Source organism: Nanorana parkeri, unplaced genomic scaffold (assembly GCF_000935625.1).
Source record: "Nanorana parkeri isolate BGI_ZX_2015 unplaced genomic scaffold, ASM93562v1 scaffold971, whole genome shotgun sequence".
In the NCBI taxonomy this organism is placed as follows: Eukaryota; Metazoa; Chordata; class Amphibia; order Anura; family Dicroglossidae; genus Nanorana; species Nanorana parkeri.
In genome coordinates this window covers 353,150-372,035 of record NW_017307239.1, presented here as the reverse complement: position 1 = coordinate 372,035, position 18,886 = coordinate 353,150, and the positions used below count along the sequence as shown (strand labels likewise).

The 18,886-nt window shown below is 41.1% G+C and overlaps 1 protein-coding gene across 1 annotated transcript in view; it reads left to right on the top strand.

The window, feature by feature from the left end:
* NPC1 (NPC intracellular cholesterol transporter 1) overlaps positions 1-18,886 on the top strand; it is a 49,414-nt gene that overhangs the window by 24,589 nt on the left and 5,939 nt on the right. The window contains exons 11-25 of the mRNA XM_018566746.1: positions 120-220; positions 2,751-2,853; positions 3,084-3,273; positions 4,992-5,174; positions 6,030-6,144; positions 7,659-7,786; positions 10,012-10,152; positions 10,885-10,974; positions 11,093-11,283; positions 11,364-11,479; positions 12,580-12,709; positions 15,446-15,646; positions 16,492-16,723; positions 17,271-17,384; positions 17,774-17,936. Of these exons, the coding sequence (XP_018422248.1) occupies positions 120-220; positions 2,751-2,853; positions 3,084-3,273; positions 4,992-5,174; positions 6,030-6,144; positions 7,659-7,786; positions 10,012-10,152; positions 10,885-10,974; positions 11,093-11,283; positions 11,364-11,479; positions 12,580-12,709; positions 15,446-15,646; positions 16,492-16,723; positions 17,271-17,384; positions 17,774-17,936 (2,198 nt within the window). The remainder of the gene's footprint in view (positions 1-119; positions 221-2,750; positions 2,854-3,083; positions 3,274-4,991; positions 5,175-6,029; positions 6,145-7,658; positions 7,787-10,011; positions 10,153-10,884; positions 10,975-11,092; positions 11,284-11,363; positions 11,480-12,579; positions 12,710-15,445; positions 15,647-16,491; positions 16,724-17,270; positions 17,385-17,773; positions 17,937-18,886) is intronic.

Genomic DNA, 18,886 nt, shown 5'->3' with positions numbered 1-18,886 from the left:
GAAGGTGTATCTTGTACTTGCTACCAATCTGTTTTTTTTTGTAAAGTAATGATAAACTATCATTCTTAAGAAGAGCCATATTTACCATTTTGTCCTCATCATAATCCTCTCACTCACAGGTCTCCAGCTTCTCTGAATGATACCTCTGCTCTTCACGATCCATGCCTGGGCACGTTTGGTGGCCCAATCTTCCCATGGCTTGTTCTTGGAGGCTATGAAGGTATGTCACATTGGGCACGTGTATACAGTTGTGTACGATTTTTCTATAGCCTCGCCCGTCAGAATTTTTGGGAAATGCTTTGTTTAAAACAGATGTTGTACGCACATCTTGGCTGCAATCTTGCAGGAGCTGTCAAACTTCATACATGAGCAGTACAACTGTCTGGAAAGAGGACATGTATTTGCTAGCAAGTCTATGCTACATACATTATTAGTGGGTTAAGTCACAAAGAAAGATTAATCCTATGTACTTTGCCGCACTCCTTACTGGATACTCCAAAGAAAATGGATGCTTGTAATGACTGCGGATGGCGCCGCTAAAAATCCAGCAAATGTCACCAGCACTCCAATATGAAGATTCACGTCCGTGTAAATCCATTTTATTGATTTCAAAAGACAAGCGCTGTTTACTTTGATCAGTTACCATTTGTCTCCTCTCTACCTGGTTACACTGAAGGGTGAATGCAATACTTGAGAGTATTTTCAGGCTTTTTTTTAGAATTTTGACAGATTGCCTTGTTTTGAATTGCTTAATGGTGGGAATATGATGTCATTGTGATGTCAGAGGATGGGGGTGTTATTGCTCTTATTTATGTATGTCTCTATATAATGGTTGTGGTTCTCTTATACAATGCCATTATTGAGCCTGATGAAGGGGACCCTGTGCGGCCCCAAAATTGCTTGTCTTGTGACATCTATCAATAAAATGGATTTACACTGACATGAATCTTCATACTGGAGTGCTGGTGACATTTGCATTTGTTACAAGCCACAAAGAAAAGCACATACAGTAGGTTATTACTACTTCTTCATTTCTTTTGTGTTTTGACCATTATGAATAGTGATGTAATTTGAGGTTTCTGCTGAAGAGAGCAGGAAATGGATCTGTTTGAGTTGGTGATAAAATACCCAGGGACTATTGGAGACTTTTTTTTCAAAAGTTAAATGATGATTTCATGCCAAAACCACCAGATTTGATTGTAGTCAGTTTTTCAGTATTGGAATGTTTGTGCTAACACGTTTAAGTCATGTTGCAAAAAGGAGCTGATGTTTTTGCTGGTGAGACTCTACCAGTTGCCATATGTTTAATATATATTATGGGGCTGACGCGTGAATAGTTTGTGGATGGAAAGAGTTCTTGTTTCCTCTAGTAACAAGTCATACGTTTTTCAGACATGGAATACAGAAACATCAGTTGGAAACTGGTTATGGGCATCAAGAACATTTTCTTATGGCACACTTTTTTTTTTTTTTTTTTTTCCCTACAACAAACCCTAAGTACTTGAGTGGACATGCCTTGCATTCCTTCCTAGCGTAGTCTGCTCATCTGATAATTGTAATGAGCTTACCAAGTATAAGGTTAATCCTTCTTAAGGAAATCCTAGAGAGATTATTCTATGCCCATGTACTTAAGAGCCAGCTGGCCATCATAACCTAACCTAAGGTATAAGAACCTTGTAAGTGCAGAAGAAAGCATTACTCAGAAGTTCTCTGTCATTCAGTGTTAAGGTTTAATGTATATTGCTCAAACCAAGTATTAAAAAACAAAATTGGCAAGATCTAACCTTCCCACTGTAAATGTTTATATCCGTAGCTAGTGTAAGAACTTGAAGGAGAACTATTGGGAGTGTAAAATGTACTCTTCCAATCAGGGGCTGACTGGCAACTTTTAGCCCAGGGGGCAAGTACAACCTAGAGGCCCATGGTGCGGCAACTTGGTCCCCCTCCCGCTCTGCCTCTTCCCCGCATTTGAGGTGCGGCACGCGGCGTGTGTGGAGCCGTGAACAGGGACAACCAATCTGACAGCTGATTAATCGATGATTGAAAATGTTGACAACTTTTTCAATCATCAATTATAATCAACTTAGTCGATTTAGATGTTGCAGCCCTACATTCATCCCTGATTTCTGGGCACAGTCCCCGGATTCAGGAGACCGTCCACTGACAAATTATGTCCCCGGGAACATAAAATAAACCTGGCTTTATATTATAAAGTTCTTATAATATAAAGCCAGGTATGCAGAATTGGATATAGCTGTGCCACACTACAGAGTGTTCATGTTCTTCATAATATTAAGAAACTGACCTAAAATCATGATTTTGTATTGCTTTAAAAAAAATTTGACCTGTCCCTTTAAGAAAAAGTATCGGTAATTGGTATCGGCGAGTACTTGGAAAAAAGTATCGATACTCGTACTCGGCCTTAAAAAAGTGGTATCGGTGCATCCCTAATATATATATATATATATATATATATAGGGTCCAACAGCTAATAAAAGTTTATCTATATATTTGCTAACATTTTTAAAGGTGTTACTAAATAAATAAAATAAACAATCCCGTTTCAAATGGCAGCAATTTCAGTTTTGGTTCTTTTTTCTCTACATTCATGAATTGACTGAACAAATAAAGAGAGCATACTGTGCATAGTGTATTACATGAGAAAATGCCTTTTAGAATTGCCTTTATGTGGTCGTCTTCATCTCCAATCCTATGCTTTATATTTTCACACCCAAAATGTTTTATTTCAGGAGAACATTATAACAATGCTACAGCACTGGTGATGACCTTCCCTGTAATAAATTTTCACAACGACACTGAGAAGCTAAATAAGGCCCGGGCCTGGGAGAAAGAGTAAGTATGTTTTCCAATGTCAAAGAATAGAGTGGTGTCTGCTCCAATCATCATGTATATGGCTGAATTGTACCGGGAGCATGATGGAGCAAGGACCAAACGTGATTCCTGAACTGAGCATCGTCCGTGTAAAAGCACTAATGAGCATGTTGAGGTTTCTGTACTGGCTCCTGTCATATGTACTTATGTATAGAATTGTTTACTCATCTGGTCTTATTCTTCTGCTCTAGATTTATCAGATTTGTGAAAAATTACACCAACTCTAATTTATCCATCACGTTCTCTGCTGAGAGGAGTATTGAAGATGAGATTAACAGAGAAAGTAATAGTGACGTGACCACTGTTCTCGTCAGCTATGCTCTGATGTTTGTCTACATCTCGCTGGCCCTGGGTCACATCAGCCAGTGTAACCGTATCTTGGTGGGTACCAGTTATTGTTCTTGATTTGGTTTTGGGTAAAGGAAATGTATGGGTTTTGTACAGTATGTTCTTCATTTGTTATGATCAGGAGGTGGCGCATTAGGTTCCTCCCTCACATGTTTTGGCTATCATCTGCTTTTGCTGAAAAAAAGAATATTGTTTACAGAGCTTAAAGGAGAACTCTGGGCAAAACTTCTATTAACCCTTGAAGTGGGTCTACCACCGTACTGCATGGGTTACCTGCTCTTTTTGTCTAGGTGCTAAAAAAAAAGGGTTATACTCACTCGAATCGCAGAGCTGGCTTCCTGCTTCTCCAGTCTGAAGCCTGTCTCCTATGCTGCAGCACTGAAATGTTTCTCTGCGTCCTCACATCTATACAATGTGTATAGAATGTGATGATTTACAGGACCTTAGACCAATGCAATAGGACATTTATTTTAAAAGGCTAAACTTTGTTTCCTTTCAGGTGTAGCTTAATGACTCCTTAAAAATGATATCTAAATACATTAGATTTTTTTTAATTTAAAATCAAACACCTTAAAATTGCAAATACTTCATGTACACTTGCAAATCCGTGCTAGCTTTTATCCATATTTCTAATATTATCCATATGTCATCTTAGAGTCTCCTCTATTCTTCTTGGTATTAGTGGGAGCTGATGAAGGGGTGCTACCAATTGAGGGATGTTTTAATAGGAACGTCTTTTATTCTTTGCCCAGAATTGGGCATGTAATAGGATGGTTCTATACCCACCCTAACTTTCCTTTTATCAGCAACGTGTTACTTGTTTTACTGAATGCTGCTGTCAATCCAATGAGAAGGGAGAACACATAGTAGAAGTGGTAGGAGCCACATTGTTATGTGCGGTGATGTGCTTTCCCCTTAATGCAAATATAGGAGCATACTGACACACTAAGGACTTGTTCAAACCAAGCGCGCTACAGGAGCAGAGCAGTTACAGACCGGATCAAAACTGCGTCCAATGTATTCCAATGGTATTTTGGGCTCTAGTTCACACAGCAGCGTTCAGTATCAGAGCATGTAAAACAAACTGCAGCAAGCCCTTTTTTACCTGCTCTGGAACGCATGCAAACGCCCTGGAACGCACTGAAAGCCCATTTTAAACTAAGACAAAAAAACGGCCCGGAACGCCTCAAAAACGCGGCATAACACACTGCACTGCGTGTGCAGAAACTCATGCAGATCTGGTCTGCATTTGGTGTGAACAAGCCCTAAGAGGGCGGGAAAAGTGTATGACTTCTGAGCTGTGCAGGCAGCAGAGATCATGCCAAGATGTCCTGCACTGTGCCTGCTAAGATACCTATTGATAAAGCAACAAGACACATAGTTTTACAAGTATGCAGGGATGCACAATGTTAACTTGCAATTTGTGAATTGTATTCTACTTTAAAATTAGCTGCAGCTAGCTACAGTGCATGTATTTTTGTTTACATTTTATCAAGTACTTCTAATGCCTGTTAATGCAATCGGTGCAGAAGGAGCTGCTCAGGCCCTCTAATGTCAGGCAGCAGACCCCAACATGTACAGCCATGTGCTTGTGTACAGGGGGAAACACCCATCATGGGTATAGCTCATTTCTCTCACCATAGTAAATACCTGGCAGTTATTTTTTTTCCCGGTGCTCAAAAGCTGATATTTGCCTGCATTGCTCATTTAAATATGTTATTAATATATCCTCATCTCCCCATCTTTTCCAGGTGGACTCGAAGATCTCACTTGGTATTTCTGGTATCCTTATTGTGCTAAGCTCGGTCGCTTGCTCTCTGGGTATCTTTAGCTACGCTGGCATTCCACTGACTCTGATAATTATTGAGGTCATCCCTTTCCTGGTTCTAGCAGTCGGAGTGGACAACATATATATCATTGTGCAGACCTTACAGGTACAGTGCTGTTTGCCTCTCCATGTATAAGTGAAAAAGGTTGGTCTCCTGTGCAAGCTGTCGCAGGACTTTATAACTCTAATATTAGACCGTTATTCCCTCTACATACAATACATGGGCTTAATTCACTAAAGTATAATGTGTGTTATTTGTCATAACAGTAGTTATTTGCTGGAATGTGACTGTTATTTTTCATTGGCTGTCTCTGCTGATTTTTATGACAAATTAACTGTTCTATCAGAATGAATTAAACTTGTTCTGTCATAAACCATGGCAAAGTCCAGACTGTCAATATTAAAGGCTAGTTTAAATATTGTTCTATGCATCTCAAGTGTTTTCCTCTTTATTGGCAGCTTAACATCATTTGTTATAAAGAACTCTGGACAAAGAAAATCTTAACTCTTGCAGTGGGGCTACCACTGCGCTGCAAGGGTTAAGTGCTCGCTTTGTATAGGGGCCAAAATAACAGTTATACTCCCCTTACCCGTAATCCCGGCTGGCTCTTAGATTGGACCCTTCAACCTGCCCCCCTCCGTGCAAACAGGGTCATCATGTACTATAAAGTGAATAGAACGTGAGGGACATTCCATCTCTGGAGTGGAGGAGGAGAGAGACTGAAGGGACCAATCTAGGCGCCAGCGGGGATTGTGGTTTGGGGGAGTATCTGCTATTTTAGCCTCCTAGGCAAAACAAGCACTTATCTTGCAGTAATAAAATCTCAGCCAGTTAGGGTTAAGAATTAATCTGCCCAGAGTTCAACAACTAATTCCTAGTGTGTAACCATGCTTATAAGCACGCAAACTCCTTTTTACGTAAGCCTGTTATTGGTATTTACTAAAGCCTATTTTTTTCCAGAGAGATGAGCGCTTACATGGTGAGAAGCTTGATGGGCAGATTGGCAGAGTCCTTGGAGAGGTTGCCCCGAGCATATTCCTCTCCTCATTGTGTGAAACTGTGGCCTTTTTCTTGGGTAAGTTCTTACACTGCGTTTGTAGGATTGCAGGGTCTACATTTGTTTCCACTCATTGCTAAGATGAACTTTGTATTAATAGAATCCATTTGTAAGATTCAGAAAGAATAAACACAATTACACAGCATGGCAAAGAGCAGTATCCTAATTGCGGCATTGTTTGAAAGGACCCATGGGGGGCAAGCTTTGTTTCACTGCTCCCTCCTCATTACCATATACTCTTTTCCTTCACATCCCTGTTGTTCTGTGTAGCCAATGGGAGTGAAAAATGCCTGGTAATTCTAGGAATAGGGGGGCATGAGACTCGCTGCCCATTCTCTTGCATGACATAGCTAGTCCCTGATGATTGGGCCATCACTGTCATGTGAAGAAATAATGTCACCAGCACACCATAGTAGTAGTTAAGCAATAGTCCATTTAATGGCACATTGCCATGCAATGCAAGCCCTTTCGGGGCCTCAGGGGGTCCCCTTCATCAGGCTCAGAATGGCATCATTCTGAGCCTGATGAAGGGGACCCCGAGGCCCCGAAAGCGTCATTCTGAGCCTGATGAAGGGGACCCCCTGAGGCCCCGAAAGCGCTTGCATTGAATGGCAATGTGTCATTAAATGGACTATTGCTTAACTACTACTATGGTGTGCTGGTGACATTATTTCTTCATTTGTGTTATTCACGGTGCCGTCCGTGGTCACTACAAGCACCCACCCGTTTGCACGGGTCTCTTGGATATTCCGGTAAGGAGTGCAGCAAGACCTCCGGTTCTTATCACTGTCATGTGAACGCAGCTGTTTGCCTGGCATTCTGGTGTAACCTTTGTGTCTTACCCTCGTGTGTATTTGTGGCTAGCAAATGTGCTAAATCACCGTCTATGTATTCACTAATTCTTCTAGTAAACATTTCTGCATTTCATAAGGGTTCAGTAGACGACTAGTAAATTGTGAATGTTGCAAAATACGGAGTTACAGCTAAAAGTCGTGAAAATTTAGTGAATTGCCTTTAATATAGTTTAAAAATAATTTGTGGCTGGGCTATTGCCATTTAACCATTTACATATTCTTAACAAGCAGTAAATGAGCTTTACAATGAGCCCCCATTCACATCTGTACCTGAAGGGACTGTGGAGCAATTCTTCCTTGGTTTACAACAGAAGCACGGGGCGCAGGCATTTCACACTCTTGAAAGTGTTGGATGTGTAGATTCTACCATAGGCTCTTAAAATAAAGATGAAAGGACCCGGGCAGAGGGGTGCAGGTATAGACCCACTTTTTTTGCAGGTGGTGCTTTTATACATTTTTAACTCCGTAGTAGATTTTAATCCTTTTTCAGTGTATCTCTTTTAAATTCACATTTGCAGACTTCCAACTGTAAGTCATATATATTTGTTCCTTCTCTCATGAATAGATGCCATTCAATATCAGGTAGTAGCGCTCTTTCTTGTGTTTTTCTCTTTTAAATGTCCATCTTTGCTAGTCCCTGACAAAACTTAACCATGAGATGCGTTTGTCCCCTCACAGGAGCAATGTCCAATATGCCGGCTGTACGCACCTTTTCACTCTTTGCTGGAATGGCGGTCTTCCTGGATTTCCTTCTTCAGATCACCTTCTTTGTGAGCCTGCTGGGTTTAGATATCAGACGTCAAGAGGTAAATCTAAAATTCTCATTTTCATCATCTTCAATAATACTTCTAATGGTCACATAAACCAAAATAGAATAACTCCTACACAGTCCCATGTAACAAGTTTCAGGAATAAGTGTGTGGAAATATTTTATGTAGCTATATACGTCTTGCTTTTTACAAGGCCAAAGACTTAAGCATCACTGGTACTGTGACACGCAACATTAACAGATAGATATTCCAATATGAACATCTTGGAATTGCTCCTTAATAGCCTATATCCAGCAATGGTTTTTCATAGCTTGTCATGTTTTTGCTGAATTAAGTACTTTTTTCCACTGCAATCAGATCTTCTAGGGGCAGCTAGGTCTATCTAGGTCTAGCATTGGTGTCTCCACTGTGTTGGCATAGGAAAAGATGTCGTAGAGTGAGCGTGTGCTAAATAGGGGCCTATAAACTCTGAGGTAAGGGAAAGATGGCAAGGTGTCTGCATTGTCGAGAAATGGAGGGAGGAGGCGTGAGAGTGAGGATTGGGGTTTAATGAAGGATAGGCAAAGGGCAGGCTGGGTAGGTTGAGGATGAGAGCAAGAGGAAAGAAGAATAAAAAAAGAGAGATGGGGGGGTGGGGGGGGGTTAGATATACATTATTATTTATTATAGGAATCTCTATAGTGCCAACAATTGATGCAGCTCTTTGCATTCACATCAGTCCCTGCCCTCAATGAGCGGGAATCTACGGTCCCTACCACACAAACTAGGGCTAATATAGACAGAAGCCAATTAACCTTCCAGCATGTCTGTGAAGTGTGGGAGGAAACGAGGAAGCACAGCGAGTTCATGCAAACTCCATGAAGATAGTGTCATGACCAGTTTTCGAATAGGGGACCTCAGTGCTGAAAGGCAAAAATGCTAACCACTAAATCACGGTGCTGCCCTGATTTACATTATTAAGTTATATCTTCGGTATTATATTTAGTGCCTGTGTACAATTTAAACACAATCATATATGAAAAACCTTGTTACAAAGAAATCACATGAACATATACTGCAACATAATATATAAAAGATTTACAAGATAACAGAACTTTAATTTTCTAGTCCTGTTAAAGATGTTTTTGTGATTCCAAAACTACATTGGCATTTATCTTCCCCCTTCATATGTAAACCATGAATCTGCTAGCAAACATATTTGATGGTTACGTCCCTGACCCACGAGCCTTGGAGCCATTGAAATGAAATGTATGTTTTGTACATTGCTCTGGTTTACTTTTCATCCAAGGCGCAAAGGTTAACATTGGTTATTCTCGTATAAAGTATAGGCAATGTGTTTATTGCATTATGGGAAAATAGAACATTATCTATGATGTTTGAAATGGTTATTTGTATTTTACATAAATAGATTATTTAGATGGAAAACCTCTGTCTTAAAGGGCCATTTCACCCAAAACGGATACTCCGATAGTTTTTTTGGTAGATACTAGAGAACTAAGACAGCCGACAATTTCTTATATTTCTTGCGGGCCATATGGGTGTGATCTCTGCACCACAGTTCCTGGGTATGCAGTTCCTGGGACCTGCTTTGGCCATTATTAAGGGTTCGGGCTCTCCCTGTATCCAGTATTCTTTGACCTATGGGACCCCGTATTCAGCATTCTTTGACCTAAGAGACCCCGTGTTCAGTATTCTTTCACCTATGGGATGCTCTCTTCACAATAAATGTGATATGCTTTTACTGAAGGTGCCCATACACTGCACGATTCTCGTACGAGAATCGCGGGAAATCCCGCGATCGTACGAGAATACCGCAGTGTATGGAAGGCATGCGACCGTTTCTACTGTACGGTCGCACGTCTTCCATCGAACCAGCATGTTTGAAAACCCGCCGGGAATCGTACGATTCTCGGCGAGTTGGTGGCCTGCTGGTTCGACAACTGTCGAACAGGGTGGTGTGCGCACGCGCACACTGCCCGTTTGTAGTCAGCGTAAGCCCGCCCCTCGGGGCGTGTCGTGCGATCTGCCCGTCCAAGATGGGCAGATCGTACGTTTTTTTTAATCCCTTTACAACCATCGCAAGACTAAGGTCTTGCGATGGTTGTACAGTGTATGGCCACCTTTAGAGTGCTGGCATTTTCTCATCTGGTTCTCGCACGGCACCATCTGTTGCAATCACTTTGACTGATCATTTAATGGTCAAGTACATTGAGGCATGCAGAGTTGAAATTTGGACTTGATTTATCTTTGTATTCCTGCAGAGAAACAGGCTGGACATCTTTTGTTGTATCTCAGGGTCTAAGAAGAATCGTGAAACAGACAAACCAAAGAGCTGCCTCTTCCTGTTCTTCAAGAAGATCTATTCCCCTCTGCTAATGAAAGACTGGATTCGGCCAATAGTGGTGCGTGTTCTATAAGCTGCATCTGTTGTCTCATCTCTCACACTGTAGCAGAAAATCAGAGGCTGCAAATACCAATACAAACGTGTCCCTGTGTGTATCTCTCTCTTTACGGCTTCATTTGAGTAGGTAACATGTCCTAGTAGTTTTAGCACTTCTGCAGTATTTGAAAGTATGGTTAGAACTTACCTTTCATTTGATGTTACCATGCCAGATATTTTAGAATGCATTAGCAAGAGGTCCATAGTATTTTTTTCAAGTAGGGAAGAGTTAAACCTCCTGTTAGGTGTTTTTTTTGTTTGTGCCATCCGTGTCCCATTGGGTAGATTGTCTTAATTTCCTGTCCCATTAACCTATCAGGACGTGAGTGAAATCCACTCTTAGAGAATTATCACTGTAATTAGTGTTCCCTTTAATTTTATCTCTGTTCTGGTGACACCATTTTGGATTTTCCCTCACTTTCAGTTGACATGACAATGGTCACCAAAATGAACAGAGTGAGTCTCCCCAACTGGTATACAGAGATAAAAGAAAAGGTTTGATAACCCTTCCTTGTCTATCAAAGACGAAACAGGTTTTGGCTTCAGATATACTTTAATGAAATGGTTAATTAAGAGTAATATACAACTTACATGGTCCTGTGCTGAGTTTATACCTGGCAGTCATAGTAAGGAAGATATAATGATGTGATGATTCAGCTGACTGGTATGATCAGAGATGTATTGTGTGTTGCAGATGGCGGTCTTTGTGGGAATGCTTTCCTTCAGCATCGCTGTGGTCAATAAAGTGGAGATCGGTTTGGATCAGACCCTGTCCATGCCAGATGTGAGTTTACATTCTTGATATAGATTCCGATTACCGTATAGTATTGAAGATCTGCCGTGTGCTGATTACATGACTCGGCTCAGTGTGAAGGTCATCTGAAACATTTCTCTTTCTGTAGGACTCCTATATAGTGTCGTACTTTGACTCTATGAATAAATACCTCCACACCGGGGCTCCAGTGTATTTTGTGGTGCAAGAAGGACATGACTATAAAACAAAGGAAGGGCAGGCTATGGTGTGCGGTGGGGCAGGGTGTAATAACAACTCATTGGTTCAACAGATTTACAATGCTGCGCAAATGGACAATTAGTGAGTATCCACTAATAGAGTAAATATCATATATGTCTGTATAAACATGCCATGTTCTAATAACTTTCCTCATGTTCTAGCACAAAAATAGGCTATGCACCTTCCTCCTGGCTGGATGATTACTTTGACTGGATGAAGCCTCAGTCTACTTGTTGTCGTGTGTATAACGAAACTGACAAGTTCTGCAACGCTTCAGGTAATTTTATTAATAAAGATCATTCCACAAAGCTTTTAATTTACACTCTTGTAATATCTCGCCTCGACTACTGTAACTCCCTTCTTGCTGGCCTACCACGAAACAGGCTATCCCCCTAACCACCCCCTTCGCTCCTCCCAAGACCTCCAGCTCTCTTGTCACCTCCTCGCATGCTCGCCTTCAGGATTTTTCAATAGTGTCTCCCATCTTCTGGAACTCCCTACCCCAATCTGCCTACCTATCTCCTACTCTCCTCCAACTTTAGGCGTTTCTTGAACACTCATCTCTACAGGGAGGCCTATTCTATCTTGATATAACAGTACTTTCCGTTCTTCCACTAAATCATCCCAAACAGATATTACCTTTTTGTATCACTTTACCCCTCCAACTAGATTGTAAGCTCTCACGAGCAGGGCCCTCCTATCTCCTGCACTGAAATTGTATTGTTAATTGTATTGTCTCCCTCAGTTTTGTAAAGCGCTGAGCAAACTGTTGGCGCTATATAAATCCTGTACAATAATAATAATAATAATGAACCTCGTAGAGGGAAAAAAAAAACCCCACACCATTGCTGTTGGTCATTTAGTCCACTCATAGTTATGGGCCAATAGGAATGTGTGAGAGAGGGGGTCAGGTCAGTGATTAGCGCTACTGTGTAGCGTGGAAAATTAAAGATCACATGGATCTAGTTCAGGACTCTTGGGCTCCAGAAGAGGAGAATTAAAGTTATGTGCAAGCACCATCTGTATTTCAGTTCCTGGCCCTGTTAAATACTATTCTGTACTCACAAGTGTACTTTAAGCATTTGTGGATGATTGTTGTGAGAGCAGAAAGTGATACTTTCTTGGCTGTTTTTTATACTGTAATGGACTTTTACACTGAATGGTAGGAATAAAGTGCCGAAGGATTATGTCTGCTTAGTGCATTATGCCCATTCCCTATTGCACTGTTTTGAAGAAGTAAAATTTATATATAAAGGACTGTTGCTTTATCAGCTTTCATTTCCAGGTCTGTTAACAGGCCAATGCAGCTAAGAATATTTGAGTGAATGTTTGCTGCTATATTAAAGTGCTTAACATTACTGAACTTGTTCTCTGCAGTTGTGGATCCATCCTGCCATCGCTGTCGCAATCTTACAACTGAAGGTAAACGGAAGCCAGTGGGAGCGGATTTCATGAAATTTCTGCCCATGTTCCTCTCGGACAACCCTAACGCGAAGTGTGGAAAGGGGTAGGTTTCTAAGAAGTGTTCAGAATAGTCCAAGTATTTTTGCTACTCTGGGGAACCGCATTGTAGTCATTTTGCAAGTCTCAAATTGTGTGCCTGGTTTTCTCATTATTTCTGAAATCAGGTATAGAAATTGTGGTTTATAATTTGTGATAGGAAGTACAATGGATTCTGTAACTTCTTTCTTCTTGTGTCTCAGAATCCTTCCCATTAAAGAGTCCAAACCCATTAACCTTCCTGGCGGTATTCCCGAGTGTGGCTCAGGGTTAATTTTCTGTACCATAAGCAGTAACCCCGAGCCCCACACGGGGGAATACAGCGTAGCAAAATGAACTAGTATGTTGCGCTCGGTGTTGGTGGATCTCTTTTGGTTTGGGGTAGGTTTAGTTGTCACTAAACACAATGTCAAACTATATACGGTGAAAATGGTGATAAATAATTCTATGTGATAAATTAATAGATAGTACTTAAAATCGTGCTAATTTGTGATCTATAAATAAATATATATAAACATATGTTGTTGATTTAAATAGTGTATATAAATTATTCTTGGAGACTCTAATTGTGTAGGATTACCGTGGTGGCGGTATAATGCTTATACCTAAAAAATTCATTGGTACCACTATAAGTGTCTCAACGTGGCTGTTAGTGAATTACAATATAGTGAATTTTTTTGATAGTTTTTACTTCTTGATACAATTTACAAAGTATACATTCACTATATTGTAATTCACTAACAGCCATGTTGAGACACTTATAGTGGTACCAATGAATTTTTTAGGTGTAAGCATTATACCGCCACCACGGTAATCCTACACAATGAGTCACCACAGAATAATTTATATACACTATTTAATCAACAACATATGTTTATATATATTTATTTATAGATCACAAATTAGCACGATTTTAAGTACTATCTATTAATTTATCACATAGAATTATTTATCACCATTTTCACCGTATATAGTTTGACATTGTGTTTAGTGACAACTAAACCTACCCCAAACCAAAGAGATCCACCAACACCGAGCGCAACATACTAGTTCATTTTGCCTGATTTATATCAACACATTGGTGCAGCTGGTGACAAAATATAGCTACTCCTAGCGCAACTAATTGATTTGAATACAGCGTAGCGTCTCTTACCTTCTCTTTTTTTTGTACAACGCTGCTAGAGCTGGTCTTTCCAGTTGCAGCTATCAGAGGGCATTTAAGACATTCCTCTCTCTACTTTTATCCATGTATGGTGGTATTACTTGTAGCTATCCCTTCTGTGAGGTAAGTGTCTGACCTGGTGGTTTTATCCTAAAAGGAACCTTTGCTGGTTTTGCATAGGGTGGTGGTGAGGCTCAGGACCTGTTCCCCTCAACCAGGACATTGTTCTTTCATCACTCTGTCTTGCTGCAGTTCACCAGAAGGAAATTTCTCTCCATTATCTAGAAGTAGTTCTCCATTATCATGCTGTGAGATTCTATTAGCCACTGCTTCGTTCACAATCTCTAGGTGGCTCAGGCAGACCATCATCCAAGCTTTTGTTCTGGTCTCAAGGTGTTGGTCCCTTTTCTGTCAAGACACACTCTACCATATTTGTGAGTGCTCCTTGGGCTTTTCTGCATCAAACAACTGTTTCTTAGATCTGCAAGGCTACCACCTGGTCTTCTGTTCACAAGTTTTGTACGTTCTACCAGGTGGGTGTTGTGGCCTCATCTGTTGCCAGCTTCCAGCATAAGGTCCCTCAGGTAGCTCTTTAAACTGCAGGCTGTCAGACTGCTTTTTTGTGCCCCAAAGGGTTTATTTGTGTTGTAACGGGCCTGTTAGCCATTTGCTGTGTGGACTGCCCCTCTGTTGGACTGCTTTTGGACGTCCCCTTGGTTCCAAAATGACCCCCCTGTGTCCTGTGTACAATCAAGGAAACGGGGCATTTGTCTTACCCGTAAAAATCAGTTTGTTGGAGTACATCACAGGACACGGCCCTCCCCTCTGTTTACTGTGATCTATTTTGTACCGCATACAGTCAATTTCCTACATTTCTATTTTGTTTTTGACTTTAACAGCCTTGTCCCTATTTACAGCGTTGCATTTTACAAACGCCATGCATTGATGTGTGTTCACATTACTGTATTTTGATGAGTGCTCCTTTGCCTTTTGTTGCGGAATACATAAAAATACTTGTTAAAACATGAAGGTGTGAATGCAGCCATATTGACAATGTTTCTACTTGTCATTGTTTTAGGATTGACTGATTTGCTGTAAAGTCAAAGCATTTTCAAATCTTGATGTAGCTTAGGGGACCATTCACACCATTGCTTGCTGTAACTCTCGTTAAATGTGTTCATGTGATGACATTAATTCTAAATGGCACCCCAATGCACCTTGCCAGCAGACGTGTGTTGCAGTGCTATGTGATGGGATGCCAGAACATAGTGCATGCATAAATGGCATCACACGTGGTATGGTGACACATGGCCTCTGGTGTGAATGAGCCCTTAACATGGGATTAACACAGAAGTTTTTTCTATTTAATTTGTTTTGGGTTTTTTTTGTAACTTGTTATCTTATGTTTCTGCTCCATACTTTACACCTCACATTCCTAAATATCATTTTATTTTCTTTTACACAAAAGAGTGGGAGTAACTGAAATAGAAATGAATTAGTGAATGCATTGATCCGTACCAGGTAATTGATCGCTTCGAGCTGAAACACAAATGACCATTCCTTTCTTTGTAATCCTTTCAGTGGGCACGCTGCATACGGCACTGCCGTGGACCTAATCCTTAATGAAACAGATGTGGGGGCCACTTACTTCATGACTTACCACACTATCCTGCACAGCTCCTCAGACTATATCGATGCTTTACGGAAAGCACGAATGATAGCAAAGAATATCACTGATGACATGGATGTCCCTGGCAAAAACTACAGTGTCTTTGCTTACAGGTATTTTCTAAGGCCGTTTAATTTACTTTAAAGGTGTAAGTAACAAGATAATTGTAGATATAAAGAAGGTCACAACACTTAGTTTAAGTACTTGTGTTTGGGTTTTTTTAATTGATGATTTCTTGCCATTTTACATGTTTGTGCTCCAGAATCCTTCCCCAGACCAACTCCTGTTTAGTATAAGTGGTAATAATTTTACCTTGCTGAAGATTAGGGATGTTGTTTTGGTGGAAAGCAGTATTTTGATGTCATGGAAAGTTGAATGATGCATTCTAGGAATAATCAGACTGTTGAAGGAGAACTATGGGGTAAGTGTTTTTCCCCATAGTTCTCCTAAGGGTCACGGGAGGACATAAACTAGCGTGCTTCCGCGACCCAAAGCTCGGCATACCGCGAGCTACAGCTTGCGGTATACTGAGACCGCCGCAGCCGGGACGGATCCCGACATTACTGTTGAGATCCACCCAGCTGCGTGATTGACAGCTGGCTCTGCCTATCTAGAGGCAGAGCCAGCTGTACCCGCCCGCTCCCCCGTCCGTTCCGCCAGTCATCGCTGGAGGGGTGGAATCCCCGCAGGGAGCTGTGAGTGACAGTCATGGCTCTCTGCAGGGACATGATCGAGAAGTGAGCGACCTGACGGTATGCGTTCGCTCACTTCCCGATCTACTGAGTGGACTTGTGACCGTTTCATTGTCACACGTCGGCTCGAACTATGAGGCTGAGTGAAAATCACTCACCTCATAGTTCTCCTTTTTAAGGGAGAGGAGTAAAATATTTTTGCCTTTTTAACATGTCCTTGAATAAATTGATTGACCACTTTATCTTTTTTTATGCTCCTTTTGCAGTGTTTTCTATGTGTTCTATGAACAGTACCTAACCATTGTGGATGACACGGTGTTCAATCTTAGCCTGTCTCTGGCTGCAATATTCTTTGTGACTGTCGTTCTGCTGGGTTTCGAGATCTGGTCTGCTATTCTGATGTGTCTCACCATCTCCATGATCCTTGTCAATATGTTTGGAGTCATGTGGCTCTGGAACATCAGCCTGAATGCTGTGTCTCTGGTGAATTTAGTCATTGTAAGTTCTTTTATAGTAGTTTTTTTTTTTTTTTAAAGATACAATCCTAACTAAACCTATTAACATGTATTTATAGTCAAAAACTTGTTTGAGTTGGATGGAGTAAGGAAGGGTGAATAATACTGTCAGGATTTTTGTTTTCTGTCTAAATGCCCTTGAGATTTCTTTTAACGTCTGTTGTAGAGTCACAGGAAGTGGGAGGAAAAACCTATCCAAAGTGAGAGGAAAGGCCCCTCTTGGACAGGTGCCCCCCGTTGGAGGATTTCCCTTCCCTTTCCCTTCAATGTTTTGGGGCCTGACAATGTCGCCTTCAGGAAGGGACCCTGTCGGGCCCTAAAATGTTGGTGGGCACTCAAGTCAGGATCAAAGTAAAATTGGTTTTATTTATAGCAAAATCACATGGGTCAGAAAACCCATGTGATTTTGCTATAAATAAAACCAATTTTTCACATGTCTAACCTGTGTGTAGTGTGTCATACCTGTCTGTTGTTTTCCCACCAATGCAACATACGTTACCATAACATTCTGGTGACATTTCTACTTGCAGTGTTGTGGCATTTCTGTGGAATTCTGCAGTCATGTGACCAGAGCCTTCTCGGTCAGCACAAAGGGAAGCCGAGCTCAGCGTGCACAGGATGCCTTAGCACACATGGGGAGTTCGGTAAGTCTGAAGATGAGCCGACAGCCATTATACTGTATATGTTCCTAGGTAACGTTTGATATCAAAACGCCAAAATACATTACTGCGCACAGCGACCTGCTTACATACACGCTGCTCATATTCGTGGATAGCAATTCCATTACAATGAATCATTTCACTCCTCTATACTGCTTACATTTAAGTGTATTTGAATTTAAAATTTCCCCGTGGGTTACATGGTTTAAACTGTCTCTGTACTTCATGTGGTGTCTTCATTGACTCGCTTGCATACACTTGTATACACTTTTTTTTTTTTGTATATAGTTACTGTAACATTTACATTGCATAACACCAATCTAACTGGAGGTGGGTTCCAATCAAAATGTAATATAACTTTTGCTTTGTCCCAGGTCTTCAGTGGAATCACTCTGACAAAGTTTGTGGGAATCGGCGTCTTGGGCTTGTCCAAGTCTCGGATATTCAAGATTTTCTACTTCAGGATGTACTTGTCTATGGTGCTTCTTGGAGCTGCTCATGGCCTAATATTTCTACCAGTTCTCCTTAGTTATATAGGTGAGTGTGGGAGTAAGGATGATGATGACTTGTAAAAGAGATACAGGGAAAGACTTAGCGAGTGATATATTCAGCCTTTTCTTCAGAGAACACTTATACTGCGTACTTTTCTTCATGGATAAGGCATTTCACACACCAGCCACAACTAGGTGTTTGTAATAGATACTCAAGAACTCATGAATCTAAAGAATGACTTGATCCATTGCAACAAAAAGTCAATATAAAATCATACAGGGCAAACCCAATGAATGCTGCTTATTTCTGGGTGTGTAGTTCTGTCTTGGGGACATCTGACTCTGTCTGAATAAATGAATGTGCCTTACACAGTCATGCATGGCTCTTTTTGCCTTGGGCAAGCAAGCAAGCCAAGCGACTTGCTCACATTCCTAATTATAGATATCAGCGCTATGTCACAAGAACGTTTTTTTCCTAAAGCCTTGCATCAACAAAGCCTGTGCAGCCATGCACTTGCAGCCCATACCCGCTGCTATTAGAGAGGGATTCTGTCTTGGCATTACTGAAGATATGTGCCTTACATCCCAGTGCGCCACCACAGCTCTTGTTTTCTGTGGTGAACAGAAGTGTCACTAAATGCTTAATTTTATGTGAACCCGTTTTTCACCAGGGTGTCAACAGACCAATGAGGGTTCACGTAGACGGGCTTTAGTATCGGAAACAAGCCACAATGCAGTACACAGTACAAGGGGAAAAGGCTTGCTTTTGAATTGCTTTGATGTGTTTCTGAGCTAAATATAATCGGCTTATTATGCGTGTCCGTTTCATTCCCCTTCAATTGTAATAGCAATTCAGACACAAGCTCATGCGTGCCTTAATACACAAGCCCCGAAGCATGCGGTGATCTCTTTATGTGCATGGCAGGTTTGGAATCAGTCAAAATAGCCATGCTCTGATGAATTTGACTGAATCCACTGCGCTGTGTATGCCGCCCC